The following is a 24,441-nucleotide window of genomic DNA, read 5'->3' as shown; positions in this document are numbered from 1 at the left end:
TTGCTCGAGTTTGTGATCAGATTACAAACAGATGTGCCTGTGCCTGCATGTGTAACTCATTTGACCAAAAAGACAAATACTAGACTATTTTTTAAAAACTTTATGAAATCAAATGGTCAATTCAGAGTGTTTGAGGAGGACCACAATGCCTAGGTACAATAGTTTATTTATTCCTTTATGCAGTCTTTTATGTGTTCATTTATTCTTTTATCAATTGATGCAATAAACTCATGAGCATCCAGACACTGGGGCTACAATGTCTGTGTTCTCAGAGTTTTCAGTTTAGGAGAAAAAGATAAAGCATAAGCAGTCACACTCAGGAATGTAAAATTACAAACTGCACTAAGTGAAAGTAAAGGAAGAAGGAAAGAAACAAGGTTTCTGTCAGATTTTGTGTCCTAGATGAACCTAGAAAAGTAGACAGGAACCAGTCTATGCAGGACTGCAGAAGCCACATACATGAAGGATGTGGGGTTTTATCTCAAGAGAAATGGCAATCTAGTAACAGTTTTTATGCAAAAGAGTTACATGCTTATATTTGTGTGTTGAAAAGATCACTATGGCTGCTACCTGAAGAATAAGTTGGACAGGGTCAGAGTGAATGCTGGATGAGTCATTAGAAGGTTTTGCAGCAGTTCAAGTGAGACACAATTGAAAAAGTATGTTGGTGATTGAGAATAGAGAAAAAAACAGAGAGATTCATAGAAGGTGAAATTGATAAGACTGGTGGATTAGAATTTGAGAGGTAAGGAAAAAAAAGAAATAGTTTGAGTCCTAGATTTCTGCCTTGAAAAACTGGATGTGTAGTAGTGCCTTTCCTAGAGAAGGAGCACTTGAAGAGGGCTAAGTTGCAAGGTATACAGAAATTAGTAGTTTAATTTTATTCGTGTTAAATTTGAGGTGCTTCTGAGACTTCCAAGGGAAGAGGTTAAGTAGGTAGATAAACAGATACAGATCTAAAGTTCAGAGAAGTCTGGGCTAGTGATATAGGACATTAGGATATAGATGGTAACTGAAGCCATGGAGAGGTTAGAATGATCTAGGGAGAAAAGATGTAGCTAGAAAGAGAACACTGAAAAGGAAGTAATGAATATTTCACCTTGGGAGTGGAGTGTTTTGTTGATTTAATTATTTGATAATTATGATATTTTGTTTGTGCTAATAGTTAAAATACATTGGAATGTCAAAATGAATTCAATAATATAAAATATAGACAGTAGATTTAAGTTTTTTCTAAACATCAGTTAAGAACCGTTTCAAGAGAAAATAAAATCTGAGCTTCTGCGAAGCTGAAGCTTCCCACATCATCAGTAAGTTTGAGCTTTATTTCAATTTTGGACCTGACTAATAAAGGATTGTGAGTGTATAAGAGATATTTTTAAAATAAAAGACTTTCTCTGAAACTCCAAATTAGAGAAAATAGCTAGCAAAAGTTTTTTTCCCCTCATTTACCTTGAAACTTATGATCCAGTCCACTCTTAGTAGAATCATAATCATCAATCAGTCTTCGATTCTTGGTTGAGTCAACATCTTCCATGTTCACTTTATTATCATTTGGGGAGCTTTTTACAGATTGCCTTTCTTTCTCATTTTTTTCCTTTTCTGTTATTGCTTTTAGCAGGTTCAAGTTATCAACAAAGGAATAATTGCTTTCACCTGGCTTGTTTTCTGGAAGAAAGGCCCCCAAGCCCAAGACATCCATTTTAGTTAAGAATCTCATAGTCTACATTGTTTAAATTAACATCAGTATAATTTCTTATTACCTGGAGGGTATATTTTTTTAATCTTGTCTGCTTCTGCTTCAGCAATCTGTGAAACAAACAGGAGATAGACCTGGATTTAAATCATTGTTCTACCACTTAACAAATATGACAGCTAAATAATCTTCATGGGATTCAGTTTTCTTGTTTGTAAAATGTAGATAATAACTTCTATCTCAAAGCATTGTCACAAGGATTAAATGAGATAAAATAAAGGGCAGATGGTCCATAAATACTAATTTCCTTCTCTAATAATACCGGTGAAAGAGAAATCTCTGATAAATTAAGAAATTTTACTATAGAGTGGATGTGATGTTGAGCCTACTGGGTTGTTTCTTATGCAGTTAGCTCTTAGTATTATACAGAACTCTCTCTATATAACTGTCAGGATATAGAAGTTGCCAAAACTGTATTTCCCATCTTTTGGTCAGTTGATTAGTAAGCTCCTGAAGTTTATGGATTCAAAATGGCTAAAAAGTCACAGTATAATTACATTAAATAATAATTAAACTAAAATGAAATAGCATTTATAATTTTACTTTTGACCTACCTGCTCATTCAAAGGTCTTTCTGCACTTAATTCTCTATTATGTAGGGGCTTGTCTAGAATAAACACACACAAATACAAATTTAGTTGTGTATTGGAAAGACACAATATGTCTCATTAAACAACATCTCCAAAAAAGAAAGTTACCAAGAGAAACATTTTTGGAAGTCTGTGAAAAATACATATATTAACAAAGATTAACAAGATTATACAAAAACTATGATTATTAGTGTTGCTTTGTTTGTTATCCTGGTGTTTCCTGAGTTAATCGAATAATGCTTTTTTTTTCTGACCAGAAATCTAAAAAATAGTTCTAACACTTGGTTTACCAGCTGTTTTCAACTAGGCAGAGCATAATTTGGATTGGTATTATTGGCACATTAAAAGCTTTTTCGTCGTACATTGCACATGCTATGAATAGAGGATCTAAGAAAGGCTGTAAGGCGACTAGGGAAAAAAAAAAAGCCACCTGACTAGGCGGAAAAGCCACCCCTTTCCGATATCAAAATAAGATCTTTCAGAACAACCCATGTTATTGCTCTATCGTTTAAAAAGTGAATGGGGGTAATCTGTCTTAAGCCTTTAAATTCGAACTGATTTCTCTGTCAAAATGCACGGATACGACATGATCAGAAAATGATTTACAGCTCACGGTTTATACGAAGCTTTCCTTTTTCCTGGAGAAATAAAAAGGAGATTGGGGAAAAAACTGTCTACGTACCTTGGCTGCCTGCCGGTTTGGGGAAAGCCTGAACTGAGCTGCTGTAGAGAACCAACACCAGAATCCAAGTGCCGGTCCAAAGGAACCCCATTCTTCCACGCTTGGCTTCAGAAACTGCCTGGCGCCGGGCTCCCGGGGCTGTAGCTTTTGTTATGAATGAAAAGGAGTAAAAACAGGAAGAGCTAGGAGGGCGGGCGCCGGGAGGGCAGGTGGCGGGGACCCGCGGCTGGTGGAGCTGTGCCGGGCTCCCGAGTGAAGGGATTAGGAAAGCTCAAGGGCTCCCGCGTCAGGTCTTCAGGTGGAGGAGAGCGCTGTCCGCCCCGTGGGTGCTGAAGTTCCTGTGACGCGGAGCGGGCAGCGGGTCCGCTAGGGCGTCGCCTTATTCTCGCTCCCTCCTGGGAAGGAAGTGAGGATGGAAGCGCATGCTCCCTGGGAGCCAGAGGCGGGAGGGGATGGCGTCAGCAACTCCAAAGCTACTCCAATCCCTCCCGGTAATGGAAAGGAGGAGGGGCGACAGACCGGCTAGCGTATTCTGTGTGCCGCAGTCCTAGGGGTGCTCCTGCGCTCAGGGTCACCTGGAATGCCGGAAGCATGGACATCATTGTCGTAACCTCCCAAGTAAACGTTACCTCAAGCACCAAATGCCTTCTTTGCCCGTGCACTTGTAAAGGAAAGCTAGATAACCTTGTACAAGGGGTTCTGCTTTAAGATTATTCTGAGATATCTTCTCCCAAAAAAGCCCTTCTTTCCATTCCACCTTCTGTACCTAAAAGGTAGATATAATTCTTATATTCTTAGAAGAGCCGTGCCTTTTGTGATTTGGGTGAACACACCAGGGGTCACTTGGTGCTCTTATTTGTGTCTTAGTTCTATGGAGTCTTTTGAATTGGGAAATTAAGGAACATTCTTTCAAATAGTCAGATTGCTGTAACACACTCTCACTCTCCTAGTCTGTGTCCTGGGCAGGTGAGCAGCAGTGCTGGTTTCAATAAAAAAAATTTCCCCTCTGCACCACAGAAAGCTCCTCTCCCCCTTTACCTCTTCACTACTGCCACCAAAAAACAAACAAACCAAAAACAGAAACAAAAGAAAGAACGAAACAGAAAAAAAAAAAAAAAAAAAAGCTGCACTTCTGTGAAATTCTTCCCTAGGCTTCAATTATGCCTAAGGGCTTCGTTATTCCAGCATTCCTTGAAGAAAAGAAGTAGTCATGAAAAGGATTTTTCATCGTTACTAGGTCAGGGAGGTACTTCCTATATTTTGAGAATATTCCCAGAAGCCTAAGATTATTGCATAAAAGAAGCTATCAAAAGACTTTAAAATGATGAATACAAGCAACACTAATGTGAGCAGGGTGCTGAGTAAGCTGTTTGGTCTCTGATTTTTAAATAGAGTTTGGACCCTTTCCTTTGGACTGTGGCATGCTGGGAACTAGCCTGAAAAATGACCAAAGAGAAGAATTCAGCACAATCAGGCCTTTGATTTCTGCACCCCTGCTTTTTAAGAAGCAAGTTAGTCTTTCAAGAATCTAAAAATAAACAAACAAGCTAACAAACATCTCCCTCATTCTGGAGGTCATTGAGTTTGGAAATCACTCAAATACTTTTAAGAATCTAAAGAGTACTTGTGATCTAACACCTACTTCAAAACAAACAGAGGGGAGAGTATAGCTTGGTGGTAGAGCAGGAGATCCTGGGTTCAATCCCCAGTACCTCCATTAAATAAATAAATAAGTAAATAAACCTAATTACCTCCTCCATTCAAATAAGTAAATAAACAAATAAATAGTTGTTTCTTGGCAGTAATAACATAGCATTATTATCCCAGTAGGTTACATTTTTAAAAATTAAGTCCCACAATTTAAAATCCCAGCCTAGTGAAGGGTAAATTTCCTTATTTTCCTCTTTAAAATAGAGGTGGCAAACTTTGTTTACCTTACAGTGTTACTGTGGAGTTCAATTGACTACATGTCTTTATCCAATCATTTTGATGTCAGGAAAAATTTGACACAGCCTAAAAAATAAGTCATGAAATATTTTCAGCTTTTAAGAAACATTACCAAATATTAGGTAAAATAGACCTTAACTGAGATTCATTCTGTCACTGACCTAATGGCTCAGCCTTGCTCTATTCTTTGTCCTGTCCTTGACTTACCTCTCTCCTCAGTGTATGTTTACAGTTGAGGGGGGAGGGTGCAGTCAGGATGGAATTAAAGTAAGAAATGGCTATTGAGTACATTGCATTATTTGCCAAAAATAAAAAGGTATTTGACCTTTCTGTGCCATTTGCACTCAAAGTGACTGTGCCTGGACACTAAATCTAGGAGCATGTTATGTCTCTGATCAAATGAGCTGTGGAGCACTGAGTAAACTGTAAGACATAAATTAATTTACATTCCTCAGATTTTTAAAAAATTTGCATTATTTTTTATTGAAGTAGTCAGTTTACAATGTGTCAATTTCTGGTATACAGCATAATGTTTCAGTCATACATATCCATACATATATTTGTTTTCGTATTCTTTTTCATTATAGGTTACTACAAGATATTAAATATAATTCCCTGAGCTACACAGTATAAACTTATTGTTTATCTATTTTATATTAGTAGTTAGTATTTGCAAATCTTGACCTCCTAGCTTATCCCTTCTTACATTCCTCATTCTTATTGATGTTTCTAGTGGACTTAGGTCTGTGAGTGGGATAATCCTAAGTTTCATTTGTTCATTCATTCATTCAGGAGATGTTTATTGAGCACTCATAATGTACCAGGTATTGAGGTGATTGCTGAGTGTACCAAGACAAGTAAGATACAGTCACTGGTGGTCTTAAAGCCTAACAGAGAGAAAGGGCTGACTACAACACCGTAACTATTTAGGTTTCACGTGCTACACATTGATCTCATTTAAATATAAGTGAACAAATAACCACAAGAGTGTGTTATGACGTCCCTGTTGTATGTGCAGAGTTCAGGTGGGGTGTAAATAATGGAATGTAGTCTGTTTTGATTTTGATTTTTTTTACTCTTTCCTTTTTTTTTTTTTAAGTGGAAGTACTGAAGATTTACCCAGGACCTCATGCATGCTACCTAAGCACACGCTCTACCACTGAGCTATACCCTACCCCCTTTAAAACAAATTTTTTTTTTGAATTTTTTTGGGGGTGGAGGCAGTTAGGTTTGTTTGTTTGTTTGTTTGTTTGTTTGTTTATTTATTTATTTAATGGAGGTACTGGGGATTGAACCCAGGACCTCATGCATGTTAAACATGCACTGTACCACTAAGCTATATCCCTCCCCTCAAATAATGGAATGAATGGTCATGAAAGGCTTCAAAGAGATCTCTTTTTTGAAATAAAATATTAAAATAGTTGATTATTATATGTAAGCACACTACAGATATCGAATAATAAAACATGTTCAAGTTGCAAGGCAAGTGTCCTTGACAAACACACAAAATAGACAGCATACAATGCACAGTGAGTTTATCAACGCTGCTTGTGTATGTGTTAACACATACATGGATTGATTGTTGTGTGCTCATTCACTGGTGTAGAAGATGCCTTTTGAGCTGAGTCTTGAAGATAGAGCTATTTGAAGGATGTTTATATTTATTGGATAAAAATTTTATGTTAGTTATTATTGCATGTTTAATTATAGAAAATTTTAAACAAACACAAAAGGAATGAAAATACTGAAATAAACTCCATGAATTCATTACCCAACTTCAATGATCATTAACTCATGACCACTGTTTTTACTGTTTTTATTTTATATTTTCAACCAATGAATTATTTACCTACAAAAATCCCAAACTTTATATCATTTCATTCATAAGTACGTCAGTGTGTTTACCTAAAAGATAAGGATTATTATTTCTCAGTATTCTTGCAATACCTTTATCATACCCCATAATATTACTACTACTTTAGTATCATCAAATATCCAGTCAGAGAGCAAATTTTCCCACTTGCCTTATATTTTTACAGATGGTTTGCTTAGACTAGGATCCAAACAAGGCCATGCATTCCATTCGGTTAGCATGTGAGAGACACATGTAAGACTGGAAAGGTAAATGTTGCAAGATTGTCTTTGACTTCACCAGACAAGCTAGCTGCTTCCTTAGAATACTGTGCACACTTCCAATATAGTGTGTATCCCATTGTGCTGCTTTATGTACATGTTTCTTTTCTCGTTATTTCAAAAATAGTAAAAATACATTGAGGGAAAAATTCTGAAAATACAGTATGCAAAAAGGGAAAAAAATTATCTGATAGCAATAACCACTGCTAACTTTTGGTATATTTCCTTTTGGTGTATGTTTTTCTAAGAAAATATTTTATACATATATTTATAAAGTCGTTATCTCTCAATGTAATTATCTGCTTACATATCTAGCTGTCTATCCCACTAAACTGTGAACTTTTCAAGGGAAGGAATCTCGTCTTAATCATCTTTCATTTCTCAGCCCTTTTGCAGTGTCTGGAAATACATTTGCTTAAGAAAATAAATGAAGTGATGGAGGGTTTCCTGTTTACCTTAGGTCGTCCGATGCTGTGACTATGATGGTTGTCCCATATTGGAGGATCATGACAGTCTTTTGGTGCCAGGAGCTGCTATTTCCTTCAAGAGCTGTTAGTCACTCTGTCAGTATGATTATCCACTCAGCATTTTCTTTACAAAAGAGTAGTCTTGCAGAAGAGATATTCATGAAAGGCCTACAAATAGAGAACCAGAGCTGGCAAAGGCCCTCGCAGCTGCATGGATCTGTTTCTGTGAAAAATACTGACACAGGATGCCAGCACTAGAGATGACTGCTGGTATAGCTCAAAAAAGAAATGTGGAATCTGGAAATACACCATCAGAGCAAAGTTGAAGTAACCAAGGATGATGGAAATGAGCAAATAAAAAGACTAAAACAAGGAAAGTGAGAGCATGGAAATGAAAGGAGGGTATGAATAAAGAAAATGGACCCTACACCTGAAACTAATGCCATAAATTGACTACACTTCAATAAAACATAAGAATTTAAAAAACTAAGTTAAATTAAATTGAAAATAGAAGAAAGCACAGGAGAAAAGCTTCCTGACATTGGTCTTTCTTTGAAGAACTTGACACCAAAAGCACAGGCAACAATAGCAAAAATAGCAATGAGACCGCATCAAGCCAGAAAGATTTTGCCCAGCAAAGGAAACAGTCAACAGAGTGAAAAGGCAGCCTACAGAATGGGAGAAAATATTTGCAGACCATGCATCTGATAAGAGACGAATATCTAAAATATATAAGAAACTCCTGCAACTCAATAGCAAAAACCAAATAATCCAATTTAAAAATGATCAAAGGACCTGAACAGACATTTCTCCAAAGACGTACAAGTGACCAACAAATACAGGAACAGATGCTCAGCTTCTCAGATCATCAGGAAAATGCAAATCAAAACCACAGTGAGATACTACCTCTCAAATGTCAAAATGGCTGTCATCACAGAGATAAGAAATAACAAGTGTTGGTGAGGATGTGGAGAAAAGGGAACCCTGTGTACTATTGATGGGAATGTAAATTGGTGGAGCCAGTGTGGAAAATAGTATGGCAGGTCCTTAAAAAATTAAGAATAGAACTACTGTGTGATCCAGCAATCACACTTTTGGAAATGTATCCAAAGGAAGTGAAATTTGGATCTCAAAATGATACTGGCATCCCCATGTTCATCCAAGAATTACTCACAATAGCCAAGATACAGAAAAGACCTAAGTGTTTGTGGACAGTTGAATGAATAAAGAAAATGTGAGATCTATGTGATAAAATATTATTCAGCCTTAAAAAAGAAAGAAATCATTCCATTTGCAACAACCTGGATGAAACTGGAAGACATTATGCAAAGTGAAATAAGCCAGATGCAGGAAGACAAATGTTGCATAATGTCCCTTATATGTGGAATCTAAACTAGTCAAACTCACAGGAAACAGAGTAGAATGGTGGTTGCCAGGAGCTGGGAGGAGGGTGAAATGGGGAGATATTGGCCAAGGGATACAAAGTTTCAGTTATATAAGATGAAGACACTGTGGAGAACTGAAAAACAAAAGCAAAAACAAAAACAAAAGAAAGAAAGAAAATGGGCCCACAAGATGACAAGATGTGATAGGCCACCTACAGAGTGCAAAGTGCCAGCACTGAATCTGAGTTTGGGAAGGAGGAGAAGGAGGCTGGATGGCAGACTTTTCCGTTGTTCGCTTAACTTGTTTGTACCATGATGCCTAGAGAGTTGAGTCTTTTGAGGCAGATTCGGGGAGGATGGGAGGAACAGGGATCTTTTGGGAAATTCTCAAGCTCTCTACTTCACTCTGAGAAAAAGCCAAGTCTTTAAATGGTCTGTCTCTACACTATTTGACTCCCCACTGCATCTCTGATTTAGTCTTTAATTGCTTCCCCCTTACTGTTTCTAATCTAGCCTCATTAGATTCCTTCCCAGTCCTCAAACCCATCATGCCTTCTTCTGCCTCAGGGCCTTTGCACTTGCTGTTCTCTCTTCTCAGAATGTTCTTCCTCCAGATAGTCCCAGCACTTAATCCCTTACACAGACTGTATCTTTGCTAAGAAATCATGGTCTTAGGAAGGCCTACTGTCTCAGGTCAGGTTTCCTGGGAAACAGATTCTGAAATGTAGATTAGCATGCAAGAAGTTTTTAGGGTACTCTCTTGAATCAACACCTATGGAAGAGAAAAAATGGGAAGGATGTAGGATTTGCCAGAAGGAGAAATGGAACCAATACAAGCTCAATGGATGCTTTAGTCAATCCCACAAGGAAGTCTAATGATGAGATGATTCTTTAGAGCTGTCCTGAATTGGGGGCAAGAGATGTAGGCCCTTAGACTCCTGCATAGATCAGTCATTGAGTGTAGGCCTCCCCAGGAAGGAGTTGTGACCTTGGACAAGGTTGTTCTTTTCAGGAGCTGGAGAAATAAGATTTTCAGTCCTAAAGTGGGATCTGAGCAGTGCATCCCAATGTTCACCATACATACCCTGACTTCTTTATTTAAAGTTGTAACCCCTGCCCCTGAATTCTCCCTCCCCACCTCTGCCTTATATTTCCCCATCACATTTACCACCCAACATCCCATGAAATTCACTTGTTGATTTTATTTATTGTCTTTCTCCCTCAGCTGTGAGATTTTTGTGGACAGGGATTTTTGTCTATATACCTTTTTTTTCATTGCTGAATTTCAAGCATCTAGTATAGTGTCTGACATATAGTTAAGTGCAAAACACAGCTTGATGCCTGGAATATGCTTTAAAACCCCAGGAAAAAAATGTACAGCTAGACAAATAGGAAAAATAAAATTGGCTGTGTGTTGATCATTACTGAAACTGGCTAATGAATACATGTACACAATTCAATATACTATCCTCTCTAATTTTGTATATGCTTGAAATTCTTCATAATAAAAAGCTTTAAAAGAAAAGATTTATTTGAAATGTACTGCTCACAAGTAGAGACAGTAATAAGAGAGATTGTTTTTCTTTCTTTTCTCTCCCAAAGGAATCCCCAAAATACAATTAAACATCTTCCTCAGTGGAACAGAAAATCAATAGCTTTGACCTGGTGCCGCAAAGCCCATCCTCCGGCCATCCCTGTAGGCATGCTGCTGCCATGGCGACCCCAAGTGACTTAGCTGCCAATACTCCTGCAGGGTGAGTGGTACAATTTCAGTTTTCTTCTCTAGGATGTCAACATTTTAGACATTGGAGAATTAGGGCAGCATTTCTGGCTAGACACTGCATAGATACAATTAGACAGCTCTCATGCCTTCTGAGAAACTAAGAGTGATTACTAGACTTCCTCTCATCAGTCACGGAACAGTGGACAGGAGGAGGCTGTGCGAGAGCACTCCCCTTCTCCCAACGTGAAGGCTGAGTTGAACCACACAGGAAAGCCGTTCCCCCTTCTCTGCTGCCTCTAGTCCAAACAGATCTCCAAGAAGGGCCCTGCGTGACATGACTCTGCAGCCTCTCTGTCCTCATTTCCTTCCACTCATCCCCAGGCCCGTGGGTTCCAGTTCCTCTGGCTTCTGCTGTTCTGGCGCGGTCACACATGCCCTCACGTTGCTGCCTTTACATTGACTTTCTCCTCTGCCTGGAATCATTTCTGCTCATTTCTTCATCTCCTTCAAACCTTAGCTCCAATGTCACCTTCTCCCCTGATGGATTATTTAAAATTGCACCCACTTTTGCCGCCTCTGTACGCCCAACCCTATTACCTTCCTCTGCTTTTTTCATTATTCCTTACCACTTTCCTCTTTCAGACGTACTATGTAATCTCTTTTAATTGAAGTAGAATTGATTTACAATGTTGTGTTAGTGTCTGGTGTATAGCATAGTGATTCAGTCATACATACATTTATATTCTTTTTCGTATTCTTTATCATTATAGGTTATTACAAGATATTGAATATAATTCCCTACTGTGTCAAACAGTAGAACCTTGTTTATTTATTTTGTATAGTACACATTATGTAATGCTTAATCTGTCTATCCTGAGTGCCTATAATAGTGCCTGGCACATAGCTAGTTATTGAGAACATTGAGTGAATAAAGGGAGCTCGGAGTCCTGTGTTTCTCAGACAGCGTTCATAAATTCAAGATTTTCAGGTCAGTTCTGGCTTGAACTGTCAATATCTCTCTGCTTCCCTTCCTCTTGCCCTGTATCACCATCTCTCCAGTTCATACTTTAAAGCAACCAGAGAGATCTTTAACAAGTGTAAGTCTGATCAAAGGCAAGGGTGGAGCTTGGGCGAAGCAACATGGAAAGGTGCGGTAGCCTGTGCCAGGTCACCGGTGGGAGCCCTTACCACCCAAGGCTTGAGCCTGGAATGAGGTGTTTAAGAGGCCAGCTGACAGGACTGTAGCCTTCAGTAGAAGATGCAGCCAACAGGAGATAAGCTAATACAGAGGGACCTAAGGAAATAAATTTCTCCTCTCTTCTGCTCATCTCTTACAGTGGCCCCTGTGGCTGAACTCAATCAGAAACCAGAGGGCGAGGGAGGCACTGTGGCAGTCCTTATAAGTCAGCCTTCTTGGGCACAGGGCTGGGTGAACAGTGACTCTGGGAGAAATTTGAAGGTAACTGCTTTTTTTTTTTTTGATTAAAGTATAGTTGATTTACAATGTTGTGTTAGTTTCTGGTGTACAGCATAAGGATTCAGTATACATATGTATATATTCTTTTTCATTACAGGTTATTACAAGCTACTGAATATAGTTCCCTGTGCTATACAGTAGGGCCTTTTTGTTTATCTATTTTATATATAGTAGTGTGTATCTGTTAATCCCAAACTCCTAATTTATCCCTCCCCTCACCCTTTCCCCTTTGGTAACCATAAGTTTGTTTTCTGTGACTGTGAGTCTATTTAAGTTTGTCTCATTTTTTTAGATCCCACATATAAGTGATATTATGTGATATTTGTCTTCCTCTGTCTGACTTACTTCACGTAATATGATAATCTCTAGGTCCATCCATTAATGGTCTAGCCATTAACGCAAATGGCATTATTTCATTGTTTTCTATGGCTGGGTAGTATTCCATTGTATAAATATACCACAACTTCTTTATCCAGTCATCTATCGATAGACATTTAGGTAGCTTCCATGTCCTGGATATTGTAATTAGTGTTGCTATGAACATTGGGGTGCATGTGTTTTTTTGAGTTGGAGTTTCCTCCAGATACATGTCCAGGAATGGATCATATGCTAAGTTTATTTTTAGTTTTTTAAGGAATCTCCATACTGTTTTCCATAATGGCTGCACCAAATTACATTCTCACCAACAGTGCAGGAGGGTTCCCTTTTCTCCACACCTTCTTCAGCATTTTTCGTTTGTGGACTTGTGAATGATGGGCATTCTGACTGGTGTGAGGTGATACCTCATTGCAGTTTTGATTTTCATTTCCCTAATAATTAGTGATATTGAGCATCCTTTCATGTACCTATTGGCCATCTGTATGTCTTCATTTGAGAAATGTCTATTTAGGTCTTCTGCCCATTTTTCGACTGGATTGTTTGTTCTTCTGTTATTGAGTTGTATGAGCTGTTTGTATATTCTGGAAGTTAAGCCCTTGTCAGTTGCATCATTTGCAAATATTTCCTCCCAGTCTGTAGGTTGTATTTTCATTTTGCTTATGGTTTCCTTTGCTATGCAAAAACTTATAAGTTTGATTAGGTCTCATTTATTTTTGCTTTTATTTATATTGCCTTGGAAGACTAACCTAGGAAAACATTGCTACAATTTATGCCAGAGAATGTTTTGCCTATGTGCTCTTCTAGGAGATTTATGGTGCTCTGCCTTATGTTTAAGTCTTTAAGCCATTTTGAGTTTATTTTTGTGTATGGTGTGAGGGAGTGTTCTAATTTCAGTGATTTACATGTAGCTGTCTAGCTTTCCCAACACCACTTCCCAAGGAGATTGTCTTTTCTCCATTTTATATTCTTGTCTCCTCTGTGGAAGATTAATTGACCATAGGTGTGGGGGTTTATTTCTGGGCTCTCTGTTGCATTGATCCACAGGTCTGTTTTTGTGGCAATACTGTGCTGCTTTAGTTACTGTAGCTTTGTAGTATTGTCTGAAGTTTGGAAGGGTTATTCCTCCAGCTTCGTTCTTTTTCTTCCGTATTGCTTTGGCAATTCTTGGTCTTTTCTGATTCCATATAAATCTTAGGATTATTTGTTCTAGTTCTATGAAAAATGTAGATTGCTTTGGGTTGTATGACCATTTTAACAATATTATTTCTTCCAATCCAAAAGCATGGGATATCTTGCCATTTCTTTAAATCATCTTTAATTTCTTTCATCAATGTTTTATAGTTCTTGACATGTAAGTCTTTCACCTCCTTGGTCAGGTTTATTCCGAGGTTTTTTTCTTTTTTTAATGCGATTTTAACAGGGATTTTTTTTTTTTTTTTTTACTTTCCTTTTCTGATATTTTATTGTTAGTGTGAAGAAGTGCAACACATGTAGATAATACAGGTGTCTTCTTCCTTCTCTTCCAGTGTGTTTTTGAAAGCTTGGCTTATATAACCTGTACATACTCATGTGTGGGGTGGTGGGAGTCATGTGTTGACTTCCAGTTAGCCTGGCTGCAGGCTCTTGAAAGGTGTAGTATATCCAGTTTTCTGTCATTGTGCTTTTTCTTTAAGACGATTTGTTGCGGTATTTTGGTATGCATTTTCATAAATGATGATCTTCTATTAAACTATGACATTTTTTCCTAATAAAAAAAAAAGTGCAACAGATTTCCCAGCTTTTAGAGGCCACCATATTCCACGGCTCATGGCCCACTTCCTCCATCTTTATATCCAGCAGGATTGCTTCTCTCTCTGACCCTTCTTCAGTAGTCACATCTCCTTCTGATCACAGTTTGGAAAGGTTATCTGTTTTAAGGACCCCAGCCATAATAATCCAGGGTAATTCTCTCACCTCAAGGTCCTTAATTTAATCACATCTGTAAAGTCTTTATTGCCATATAAAATAACATATTCATGGGGTCCTGGGATTCAGACAAGGAGCTGGCTTAAAGAGATCCCCAATTACAAACTCAGGACAATTTTAGCATCAAAATAATGCCTGTAATGGCATAGAATAACTGAAAGTAACACAGAACAAACAATCCATGCATCCATTAGTGGATACTTAAAAAGCAGCGAGAGAGAGTTGGAATCTTCCTTCTTTACAGAAGAATGCAAGCTAACAAATTAGACAAGAATACTAGAACTAGAAAATCACCACTTTGCCACCTCATAGTGGAAGAATTATTAATGAATTCTAAAACCATTGGGTGAAAATTTTTTCTAAGTTTCTAAAATATCACTCCGCAGATTAATTGCTAATGCAAAACAGAAATGTACCTTTAAACTGGAGTTATTTGGTAGTTACCAGTTTCATTTGGTGATGAAACTTAGCATCACTCATTATGGGACTTGACATTATGTGCCTCTTGAGGGGGATATAAATTTAAGTACACAAGCATCACTATCAAGTGTTCATACTACTTCCAAAGATGCTAATGTATTTGGCCTGGAGTTGAACCTGAGCATTGGCATTGTAAGTCTTTAAAAATTCCCTGGGTAATTCTAATGTGCAATTAAGTTAGAGAGAGAGAGCCACTAGTTTAAATATTTGAAAGGTAAATATTGAGTACCTCTATGAATTATTTTGGAATTACATGTTACTAAATGAGCTGAAGAAAAACACAAGTGCAGTGGAAAGTCATCTTTCTGATTCTGGTAGTCTCTCAGACAACTTATCTTTTTCCAAAGATCGTCTCCCTCCTCTTTTGCACTTGTGAATGTTACATCATGTCATAGTAAAAAGATTGGAAGTCCAACGAGACAAGAAGTTCTATAGATCAAAGATAGTTGAATATTACTTAAGGATTTTTGACATTAATGCCTTAATTTTTTAAAATGTTGGCGGGGAGGGTATAACTCAGCGGTAGAGTACATGCTTAGCATGCACGAGGTCCTTGCTTCAATCCCCATTACCTTCATTTAAAAAAAAAGATATTAAAAAAGACATTAAAAATAATAAATGAATAAAAATTAAAAGAAAATGTGTGTATCTGTTTTCTCACTATTAGAAAAGGAGTTTTCATTATTTAAGTAACTTTTGACTTGACGGATTATTTGCTAGTCATGGGAAAAAGAAGGATGCAATTTTACAATGCAGGAATCAGGATGTTACCATATATTGTGTGATTCTATTTATATGAAATGTCTAGAATAGATACATCTATAGAGACAGAAGTAGATCAGTGTTTGCCTACTAGGGTGGGTGGTTGGGAACTGAGGGTGACTGCTAATAGCTATGGGGTATCTTTCAGGGATAATGAAAATTTTCTAAAAATGTTTGTGGTGATAGTTACACAACTTTGTGATTATACTAAAAACCACTGAATTACATGCTTTAAGTCAATAAATTGTATGGTACGTGAATTATATTTCAGTAAAGCTGTTGTATTTTATAGAAAGAATCCAGCTGTCACTATTCAAATCTAGGAATCAATCTTCACATCACAAACAGCAGGGCAACCAGATGTATGAATATCCTGTTATGATGCAATTTGAAGTACCTCTGAAGTAGTCTTCAAAAAAAATATTTATTTGAATCTAATTAAGCCTTTAGATCTAAATTTTAGGGGACCTTTAATTCTAGGAATAAATTCTATGTTTCCATAAGGAAGCAATACGACAACTCCAGAAGGCAAAAAACTCCACCAGACAACTCTTTCAGCCTCCTCAGCAAGTCATCATCATGGAAGGAAAAGTGCGGATGGAAACAGTTCCAGATTTCACAAGGCTGAAGAGATGTAACAAATGCCATGTGTGGGCCTTCACTGGATGCTATTTTGAGCAAACCAACTAGAAAGGACGCCTGTGATACAAATGGAGAATTTAGATATGGATTGGGTATCTTATGATATAAAGGAATAATGTTAATTTGCTAGGGATTGTGGTTATATATCCTTAATTTTTAGAGATGACCACTGTAGTATTTAGGGAGTGAAATGTCATGATGTTAAAATTTGCCTTTTAAAAAAAATCAGAAAAAAAATATAGCTGAAGCAAATATGGCAGATTGTTAACCATTGCTGTCTAGATGTGTATATGGGGGTTCATTTTACTAGTTCCTCTCTCTTCCATGTGCAAATTTACATTAAAAAACTTTTAAAGCCAGGAAATTGTAAAATCTGCAATGATAATCCAAAAGAATTATTCAAAGATTTTCAAAGAGATGTTTGAATAAATTAATAAGTATAAATAATTTTTAACAATTCTGAGTTCTGTATTAAAGTACAGGAGCTGTGTCAACTTCTACAGGAGACATGTGTATGACAAAAATGACAGCCAGAATATTGTTGAATTTTGTATCGCATTCCAGAGAACTGTTCTTTTTTTTAAATAAAAAGAATTTAATTTATATGGAATCACAAAAGACCCAGAATTGCCAAAGCAGTACTAAAGAAAAAGGATGAAGCAGGAGGCATAATCCTCCTAGACTTCAGACAATACAACAGGGCTACAGTAATCAAAACAACAAGATATGGGCACAAAAACAGATACATGGATCAATGGAACAGAATAGAGACCCAGAAATAAACCCACACGCTTATGGTCAATTAATTTTCGACAAAGGAGGCAAGAATATACAGTGGAGAAAAGACAGTCTCTTTGGCAAGTGGTGCCTACAGAAGTTGAGTAGGTTCATGCTCTTTCTCTCTCATTTGTCCAAATTTGATTTTGGCAAATATGAAGACTTGGAAGCAGAAAACCCATTTCCATGTTTAGAGCACAGAATTTCTTCCTTTTAAAAATGAAGCTCAGAACCCCCTAGGAGAGCATTAGAAGGACAGTCTGCAGGTTGGCAGGGGTGAACAACAGAATGGACTAAGCTGGTCCAACTCCGTCCTTTGCATTTCAGATTTCTCTGGGGAGCTTCTTTTTTTTAGAGGACCTATTTCTTCTGAAAGCTCTAAGTGTGAACAGGAACCCCTGTGCATTTTGTTTTAGAGTTAGGGCACCATAAACCAAGGAAGTTAGGGAACCTTTGTCTTAAGCACATTTGTAGATTGGTAAAAGAGGCCATGATGTAGAAAATACAAGGACCATGCCAGGAGGGGTGGAATCATTTGCACAAAGCAGTTAGTCATGGAAAAGAAGAATTATTTTATTTTTCTTCTAAGGCAGAAATAAATAAGATAAATTAAAAAAAAACAGGCAAAGATGAAGGTACAAGGATAAAGACGAAAGTGTGAGACAAAAGAAGGAAGCTGAGGAGCCTATTCTGTAGGACCATGGTATTCTTCAAAGAATGAGGGAGCATCAGAGTGGATCAGAGCATCAGAAGTGGAGAGAGAAGACAAGGAAATCTGCAGACTTGGAGTACCGTGGGGCTTGATTTAATTTTTCTCTGATTAGTTATTGAATGAAAAATTGAACCCAGCAATGCTATATTTTTTCTTTCTGTTGTTCTTTAATTTTTTTCAGAAAGGAGATGTGCCTATTTAAAAACAATGCTGTTATGAAAAATTTCATACATATAGAAAAGTAGAGACTAGTATAATGAACCCTAATAGACCTATCATCTAGGTTTAACAGCATTTTGTCATATCTGCTTTTTTTTTCTGCTAAAGCATATCAAAATAAACAAGTCATCATTTTATTTTATATCTGAATACTTTGATAAGCATCTCTGACATATCAAGATGCTTTCTTATCTATTGTCAAAGGATGAGACCATTAACATTTGAAATGCAAAGCTATAGTTATTACTAGTAAGTAAACAGGTGGTATTCTGGTCAGGGACAATATATCCGGGTAGGACAGATCGTTGATCTTAGAGAGGGTATTTGAGAAGAGTGGAGTTCAGAGACTAGTGGATTTTTAGAGGTGGGACTGGGTTTTCAGAGCTGAGGAAGTTACTGAAGTGAGCTGACTGGTTGGCCTTCAGAAGCATGTTCATTGGAGTAATTCCCAATTCACTGACTCGGAAGCAAGACACTGTCACAGAAGGATTAGATCACAAATTGGATTGAGGCAAATGGTGATTGATTGATTAAACAGATGTAAAACTAGTTCTGGTGGTTATTTGTCACCAGGGTTATAGAGCTATCATTTATTGATCAAGAAGATTTAAAACCACTTGTGGTGGCTACTTGTTATAATAGCTTCAGTACAATCTTTTTTTCCCAGAAACGTGGGATTTTTTCCCCCTGTCTCAGTACCATCATCAAACCTGACATAATTAATAATAATTCCTAATATTATCCAGTACATTGCTGCATAAAATGTGATGCATGGATCATACACTGCTACTTGTCTGTGAAGAAATGAGTAAAGAAACAGAGAGTAAGCTTTTATAAGTAAATACAACAATTTCATAGGATAATTTTATGTCTCTTGACTTTAATAACAATAAAAACCACAGACCTGGTTTGTTGTACATCTTTCTTTTACTTCATTTTTCTAGTAATTTAATTTAATTTTATTTTACAAATGTAATGGTCTGCAATAAATTGGGCAACACACCTTCTTAACTTGAGGAAATACTGATTAATACCCAGCCCATATTTAAATTTTCTCAGTTGTTCCCAGTGTGTCTTTATGCTTGATTTGCTCAAACCATTTAATTATGTCTCTTAAGCCTCTTATAATCTAGAACATTCTCCTCTCCTCTTTCTTTTTTCATGCCATTGACCAACTGTCTTGCAAAATTACTCCGCCTCTCCACTTTTCTGGTTGGTTTGATTGTTTTCTCAATATTTTTCATAATTAGTGGCTTGCTTTTTTATTTTCTTAACCATGTGTTTGAGGCAAAAGAATTTAATTTTGATAAAGTACAACTTATGGAATTTTTTCTTTTATAATTTGTGATTTTGGAGTTGCATTTAGATAGCTATGGGAAAAAAAATTACACCTTGAATCTTACATAGTTTACAAAAAATAACTCAATATGGATCACGGACCTAAATGTAAAAGCTAAAACTATAAAAATTCGAGAAGAAAGCAGAGGAGAAAATCTTAGTGGCCTTGGAGTTGGCAAAGATTTCCTAAGGTGACTTGAAATTGCAGCCAGAATTGAGAACCATCAGTAATTCCGTTCCTGGTAACAAGCGAGGTTTAATGTGATTTAAGGGAAAATCTCTCAGGTTGCAGTGTTTCTCAAATTACAATGTACATACAAATCACTGGGTTACTTAAAAAAAAAGATTTAGTCACAAACTGTCTTATGTCTAGTTGTTTTGTTATGTGAAAGAAATAAATTATTTAAAGTTTAAGCCACATTTAGCTGGTTGTACTGATACATTCGTGTGAAAGTATCTTAACAGTCACATTTTTATAATCTCATTTTTTATAATTTAAAAGCAAACTGTGGTGTTTATTTACCCCACGGGCCACTAAAAATAAGGTAACACCATTTAGGCTCTTCTAATACTAGTGTGGTATCCAGGTTAGTTCTGCTTTTCTCGGTCACGTCACATGTAAATTATTCCAGTTTTGGCCTTACTTATTATTTTTTTTTAATTGAAGTACGGTTAGTTACAATGTGTCAATTTCTGGTGTACAGCACAATGTCCCAGTCACTGAATCTATGAATTCCCAGAATCTATGAATACATAGATTCATTTTCATATTCTTTTTCATTAAAGGTTATTACAAGATATTGAATATAGTTTCCTGTACTATACAGAAGAAATTTGTTTTTTTAATCTATTTTTATATGTAGTGGCTAACATTTGCAAATGTCAAACTCCCACATTTATCCCTCCGCAACCCCTTTCCCCTGGTAACCATAAGATTGTTTACTATGTCTGCAAGTCTGTTTCTGTTTTGTAGATGAGCTGATTAATGTCCTCTTTTTTTCTTTTTTCTTTTTTCGATTCCACATATGAGTGATATCACATGGTATTTTTCTTTCTCTTTCTGGCTTACTTCACTTAGAATGACAATCTCTAGGTCCATCCAGGTTGCTACAAATGGCATTATTTTATTCTTTTTTTTATCACTGTGTAGTATTCCATTGTATAAATATACCACAACTTCTTTATCCAGTCATCTGTTGATGGACATTTAGGGTGCTTCTGTGTCTTGGCTATTGTAAATAGTGCTTCTATGAACATTGGGGTGCATGTATCTTTTCAAATCAGACTTCCCTCTGGATACATGCCCAGGAGTGGGATTGCTGGATGAGAAGGTGACTTTTGAGTAAGCACTTAAGGAAATGGGAAAGCTGGTCCTGGGGATATCAGGGGGCACCTTCAGAGGAAAGAGGACATGAAAAGGGTCTAGGGTGGGAAAAGAGGCCAATGTGGCTGCAGCAGATTGAGGAAGCAAGAGAAGAGTAGAAGGGAGTGGCATGAAGTCAGAGTTAGTAAAGACAAGATGCTGTAGGTCACAGGAAGGGAGTTGGGGTTTTGTTTCAAATGATAGGGCAACCATTGCCAAGTTTTGAGGAGAGAAGTGACAGAATCTGACTCCTATTTCAAAATAAAAGGATCACTTTAGCTGCCACTTTGAGAACAGACTGAAGTGGGGAAAGACCAGAAAGAGGAAGAGAAGTGAGGCTATTGTAGAATCTAATGGAGAGCCCATGGTGGACTGGACTAGAATGATCGCCTTCTGAATGTATTTTGAAGGCAAAGCCAATAGAATTTGGCGACTAAACCAGATGTGCGGTGTGAGAGAGAAGTCAAAACTTGCTTAAGCAACTCAAAGGATGGAATTGTCAGTTGAGATGGGGAAAACTGCAAGAAAAATGTGTGTGTGTGTGTGTGTGTGTGTGTGTGTGTGTGTTTGGTGGTGGTGAGTGACTCTTGGAAACTCTGTTGTAGACATGTTAAGCTTGAGGTGCATTGTTAAGTATCCAAATGGAGGTGTCCAGCAAGCTTATATGGGTCTTGAGTTCAGAGAAGAAGTGCAAGTTGGGGATGCAAATTTAAAAGCTGATTGCATATGGATGGTTTGTAAAGTAATGAGATGGAATGAAATCACCATTTCAGTGAGTGTAGACTGAAAAAAGGAGAGACCCAGTGAAGCTCTGGCGCCCTCAAAGACTTAGAAGTGAATTAAGGTAGAACCGGAAAAAGAGATTCAATGGGAGCAGCCAAAATTGATAGGAAGAAAGCCAAGCAAGTGGAAACCAAGTGAAGAAAATATTCTAAGGAAGAGAGAGGGATCATCTAAAGAAATCTTGCTGGGTCAAATAAGATGAGGTCAGAGAAATTAACTTAGGGTTTAATAGCACAGTGGGCTCTGGTGACCTTGAGAATGGTCTCAGTTTGAATGCTGGGGTCAAAACTGACCGGACAGTTTCAAGATGGAATGGTGGAGGGGAGAGAAACTGTAGACACTGAGTATAGACATATCTTCTGCTGAGATTTCTTGTAAAAGGAAAGGAATAGGAGTTGGACAGAAAGTTGGGGTTAAGAGGCTTTTTGAAAGATGAGGTAAATACTGTATATTTATTTGTAGGTTGATGGGAACAATTTGGCAGAAAGCAAACAATTTTTTGATGTAGGACAGAGAGGGAAAAATTGCTGGAGCTGTGTTCTTTATTTTTATTTAATTGGAGGGGGAAGGTAATTAGATTCGTTTATTTATTTTTAGAGGATATACTGGAGATTAAACACAGGGCCTCTTACATGCTAATCATGCACTCTACCACTTGAGCTGTACCCTCCTTCCGGAGCTGTTTTCTTGAATAGGTGAGAGGGTTAAGATCTAGTGAGAGTACAGCTGCAGGCTGGCCATCACAGGACCACTTCATCCTCCAGAGCTGAAGGACAAAGGCCGAATGTTTGAGTGCAGGTCTGGTAGGTGGCAGGTGGTAGACAACTTGTGAAAGTTCTCTCGTGATTGCTTAAGTTTTCTTGGTGGGTAGGAAGCAAGGTCATCAACCAAGATGAAATAATGTTGCTATAAACAATTTAGTACAATGCCTTAGGAAATAACACTTCTTTGCCTTTCTATAGTGGATACATCTAGGGGCAGAAATGGTGGATTGGTACAAATGGAACCAAAGAGAATTTTTAGGATTAAATTTGTTCTGATTTTAAAAGTAGAAAATACCAAAATACCAAAATATTTAAAGAAGTAAATAAGTCACCTCTCCTAGTAATACATATTATTAACATATTTAATACATTTTATTTCAATGTAAAAATTAATTTTTCAACGTGATTAATGTTAGAAGGGAAGGAGTCATCTTATGTATAGTTCGATTACAACTATAAAAATATACTTGAGGGGAAGGTAATAGCTCAGTGGTAGAGCATGTGCTTAGCATGCACAAGGTCCTGGGTTCAATCCCCAGTACCTCCATTAAAAAAAAATTCATATGTCTATATAAATATATAAATAATATAAGTATATATACATATATATACTTAAAGAAGAAAGGACCAGAAAGGAACATAATGTGTTAACATGTTATGTTAATAAAGTATATGTGATTTATTTTCTGTATTAAGAAATTTTGCAATATGATATTTTTAATGAGAAAAATTAACATTATAAGCTTTTAAAAAGAAACTATTGACACAATCCCCCAAATAAACTTCTAGAATTACAATAACACTGTGCTGACCTAGTGAGTGTTTGCTAAAACAATCCTACCTCTTTCCATTCATGTGACTTTGGACATCACTTACAGGATTGGTTTACGCGGAAAGTACTCTTGAAATAGGTACTTATTTCCTCCTGGATATTCTGCCCGACATTTAGGAAATACTGCCACCAAGTGGATGGTAGGAATTTAATTTTGGTTCCTGTTGCTTTATTTAATTCTATATTAAAAGTCAATAGATCAGACAAAAGGCGTGTGTACGTCTGGGGACACTTCGGGGGCTTGGGTTGAACCAGGAAGGTTAACTCAGACAGCTGCTCATGTGTGTGGGAGCCAAGGAGGAAAGATGAAACCTCAGCTAGGAGTGGAAATCTTCAAGGGACTGAATCTAGTACCTCTAGTACACTGAGTAATGCATCCTGATTCCAGTTTTAGAATCTATCCTAAGGAGATAATCATGGATGTGCAACAATTCAACACTGATGTTTGTCATGGTTTTTTTTTTAAATAACAAGAAAAACAAGAATGTACATGTCCTATGTTTGAGAATTAATTGAATAAATAATGATACACTTCTGCAAGTGACCATTAAGGTGATATTAAAAACGTGTAGTGACAAGGAATATTTATGTTCTGTTTTTTAGTGAAAAATGGAGATCACAAAGTAGCATATATCACACACAGCTAAAGGACACAAATACATATAATTTTTAATGCTAACAGTAATAATGAACCTATCTTCAGTGCTTACTCTGTGCCAGGTAGATTAAAATAGCTATCTTGGACCCATCTAGTCCTCGCTTCTTCAATGTAATCCCTTTAATGCTTCCCCCTGCTTCTATTCCCAGCTTTTCTTGGGTCTTGGACCTTTTTGGCAGTCTGGTCAAACACATGGACTCCAGAATGATGTTTTTAAATACATAAAAGAAAACACATTGCATTAAGCAGGAAACAAGTTACTTTGAAATACAGATTTTAAAATACCTATTTTTTTTTAGTTTTTAAAATATCTAAAAAATCAAATTTAGATACAGTGATCTAGTGGTATGTATATATATTATTTGTCTTAGATTAAGTAATATATCTACTCACAGGGAAAAAAATGTGACAGTGAATATAGGTACATTCATGTAGAACTGAAAAATTGTGCTCTACGCTGAAATTTGACACAACATTGTAAAATGACTATAATTCAATAAAAATAAAAAATAAAAACAAAAAATAAGTAATATATCTATATTATATGTTTCTTTATCAATGCATTAAATAAAATGTAGTGGAAGATACAGTAATAATTGCTAAGTGGA

General features: G+C 36.9%; 1 protein-coding gene across 1 annotated transcript in view; it reads right to left on the bottom strand.

The window, feature by feature from the left end:
• The window catches only part of SCG3 (secretogranin III), a 33,824-nt gene extending 30,374 nt beyond the window's left edge, over positions 1–3,450 (bottom strand). The window contains exons 1-4 of the mRNA XM_010969515.2: positions 3,029–3,450; positions 2,311–2,363; positions 1,764–1,809; positions 1,453–1,668 (exon numbers count right to left, since the gene is read on the bottom strand). Of these exons, the coding sequence (XP_010967817.1) occupies positions 1,453–1,668; positions 1,764–1,809; positions 2,311–2,363; positions 3,029–3,119 (406 nt within the window). The 5' untranslated portion in view covers positions 3,120–3,450. The remainder of the gene's footprint in view (positions 1–1,452; positions 1,669–1,763; positions 1,810–2,310; positions 2,364–3,028) is intronic.
• Positions 3,451–24,441: the final 20,991 nt, after the last annotated feature.

Source organism: Camelus bactrianus, chromosome 6 (genome assembly GCF_048773025.1).
Source record: "Camelus bactrianus isolate YW-2024 breed Bactrian camel chromosome 6, ASM4877302v1, whole genome shotgun sequence".
Taxonomy (NCBI): domain Eukaryota; kingdom Metazoa; phylum Chordata; class Mammalia; order Artiodactyla; family Camelidae; genus Camelus; species Camelus bactrianus.
Note: the sequence above shows the minus strand (reverse complement) of the source record. Positions and strands in the feature narration are given on the sequence as shown.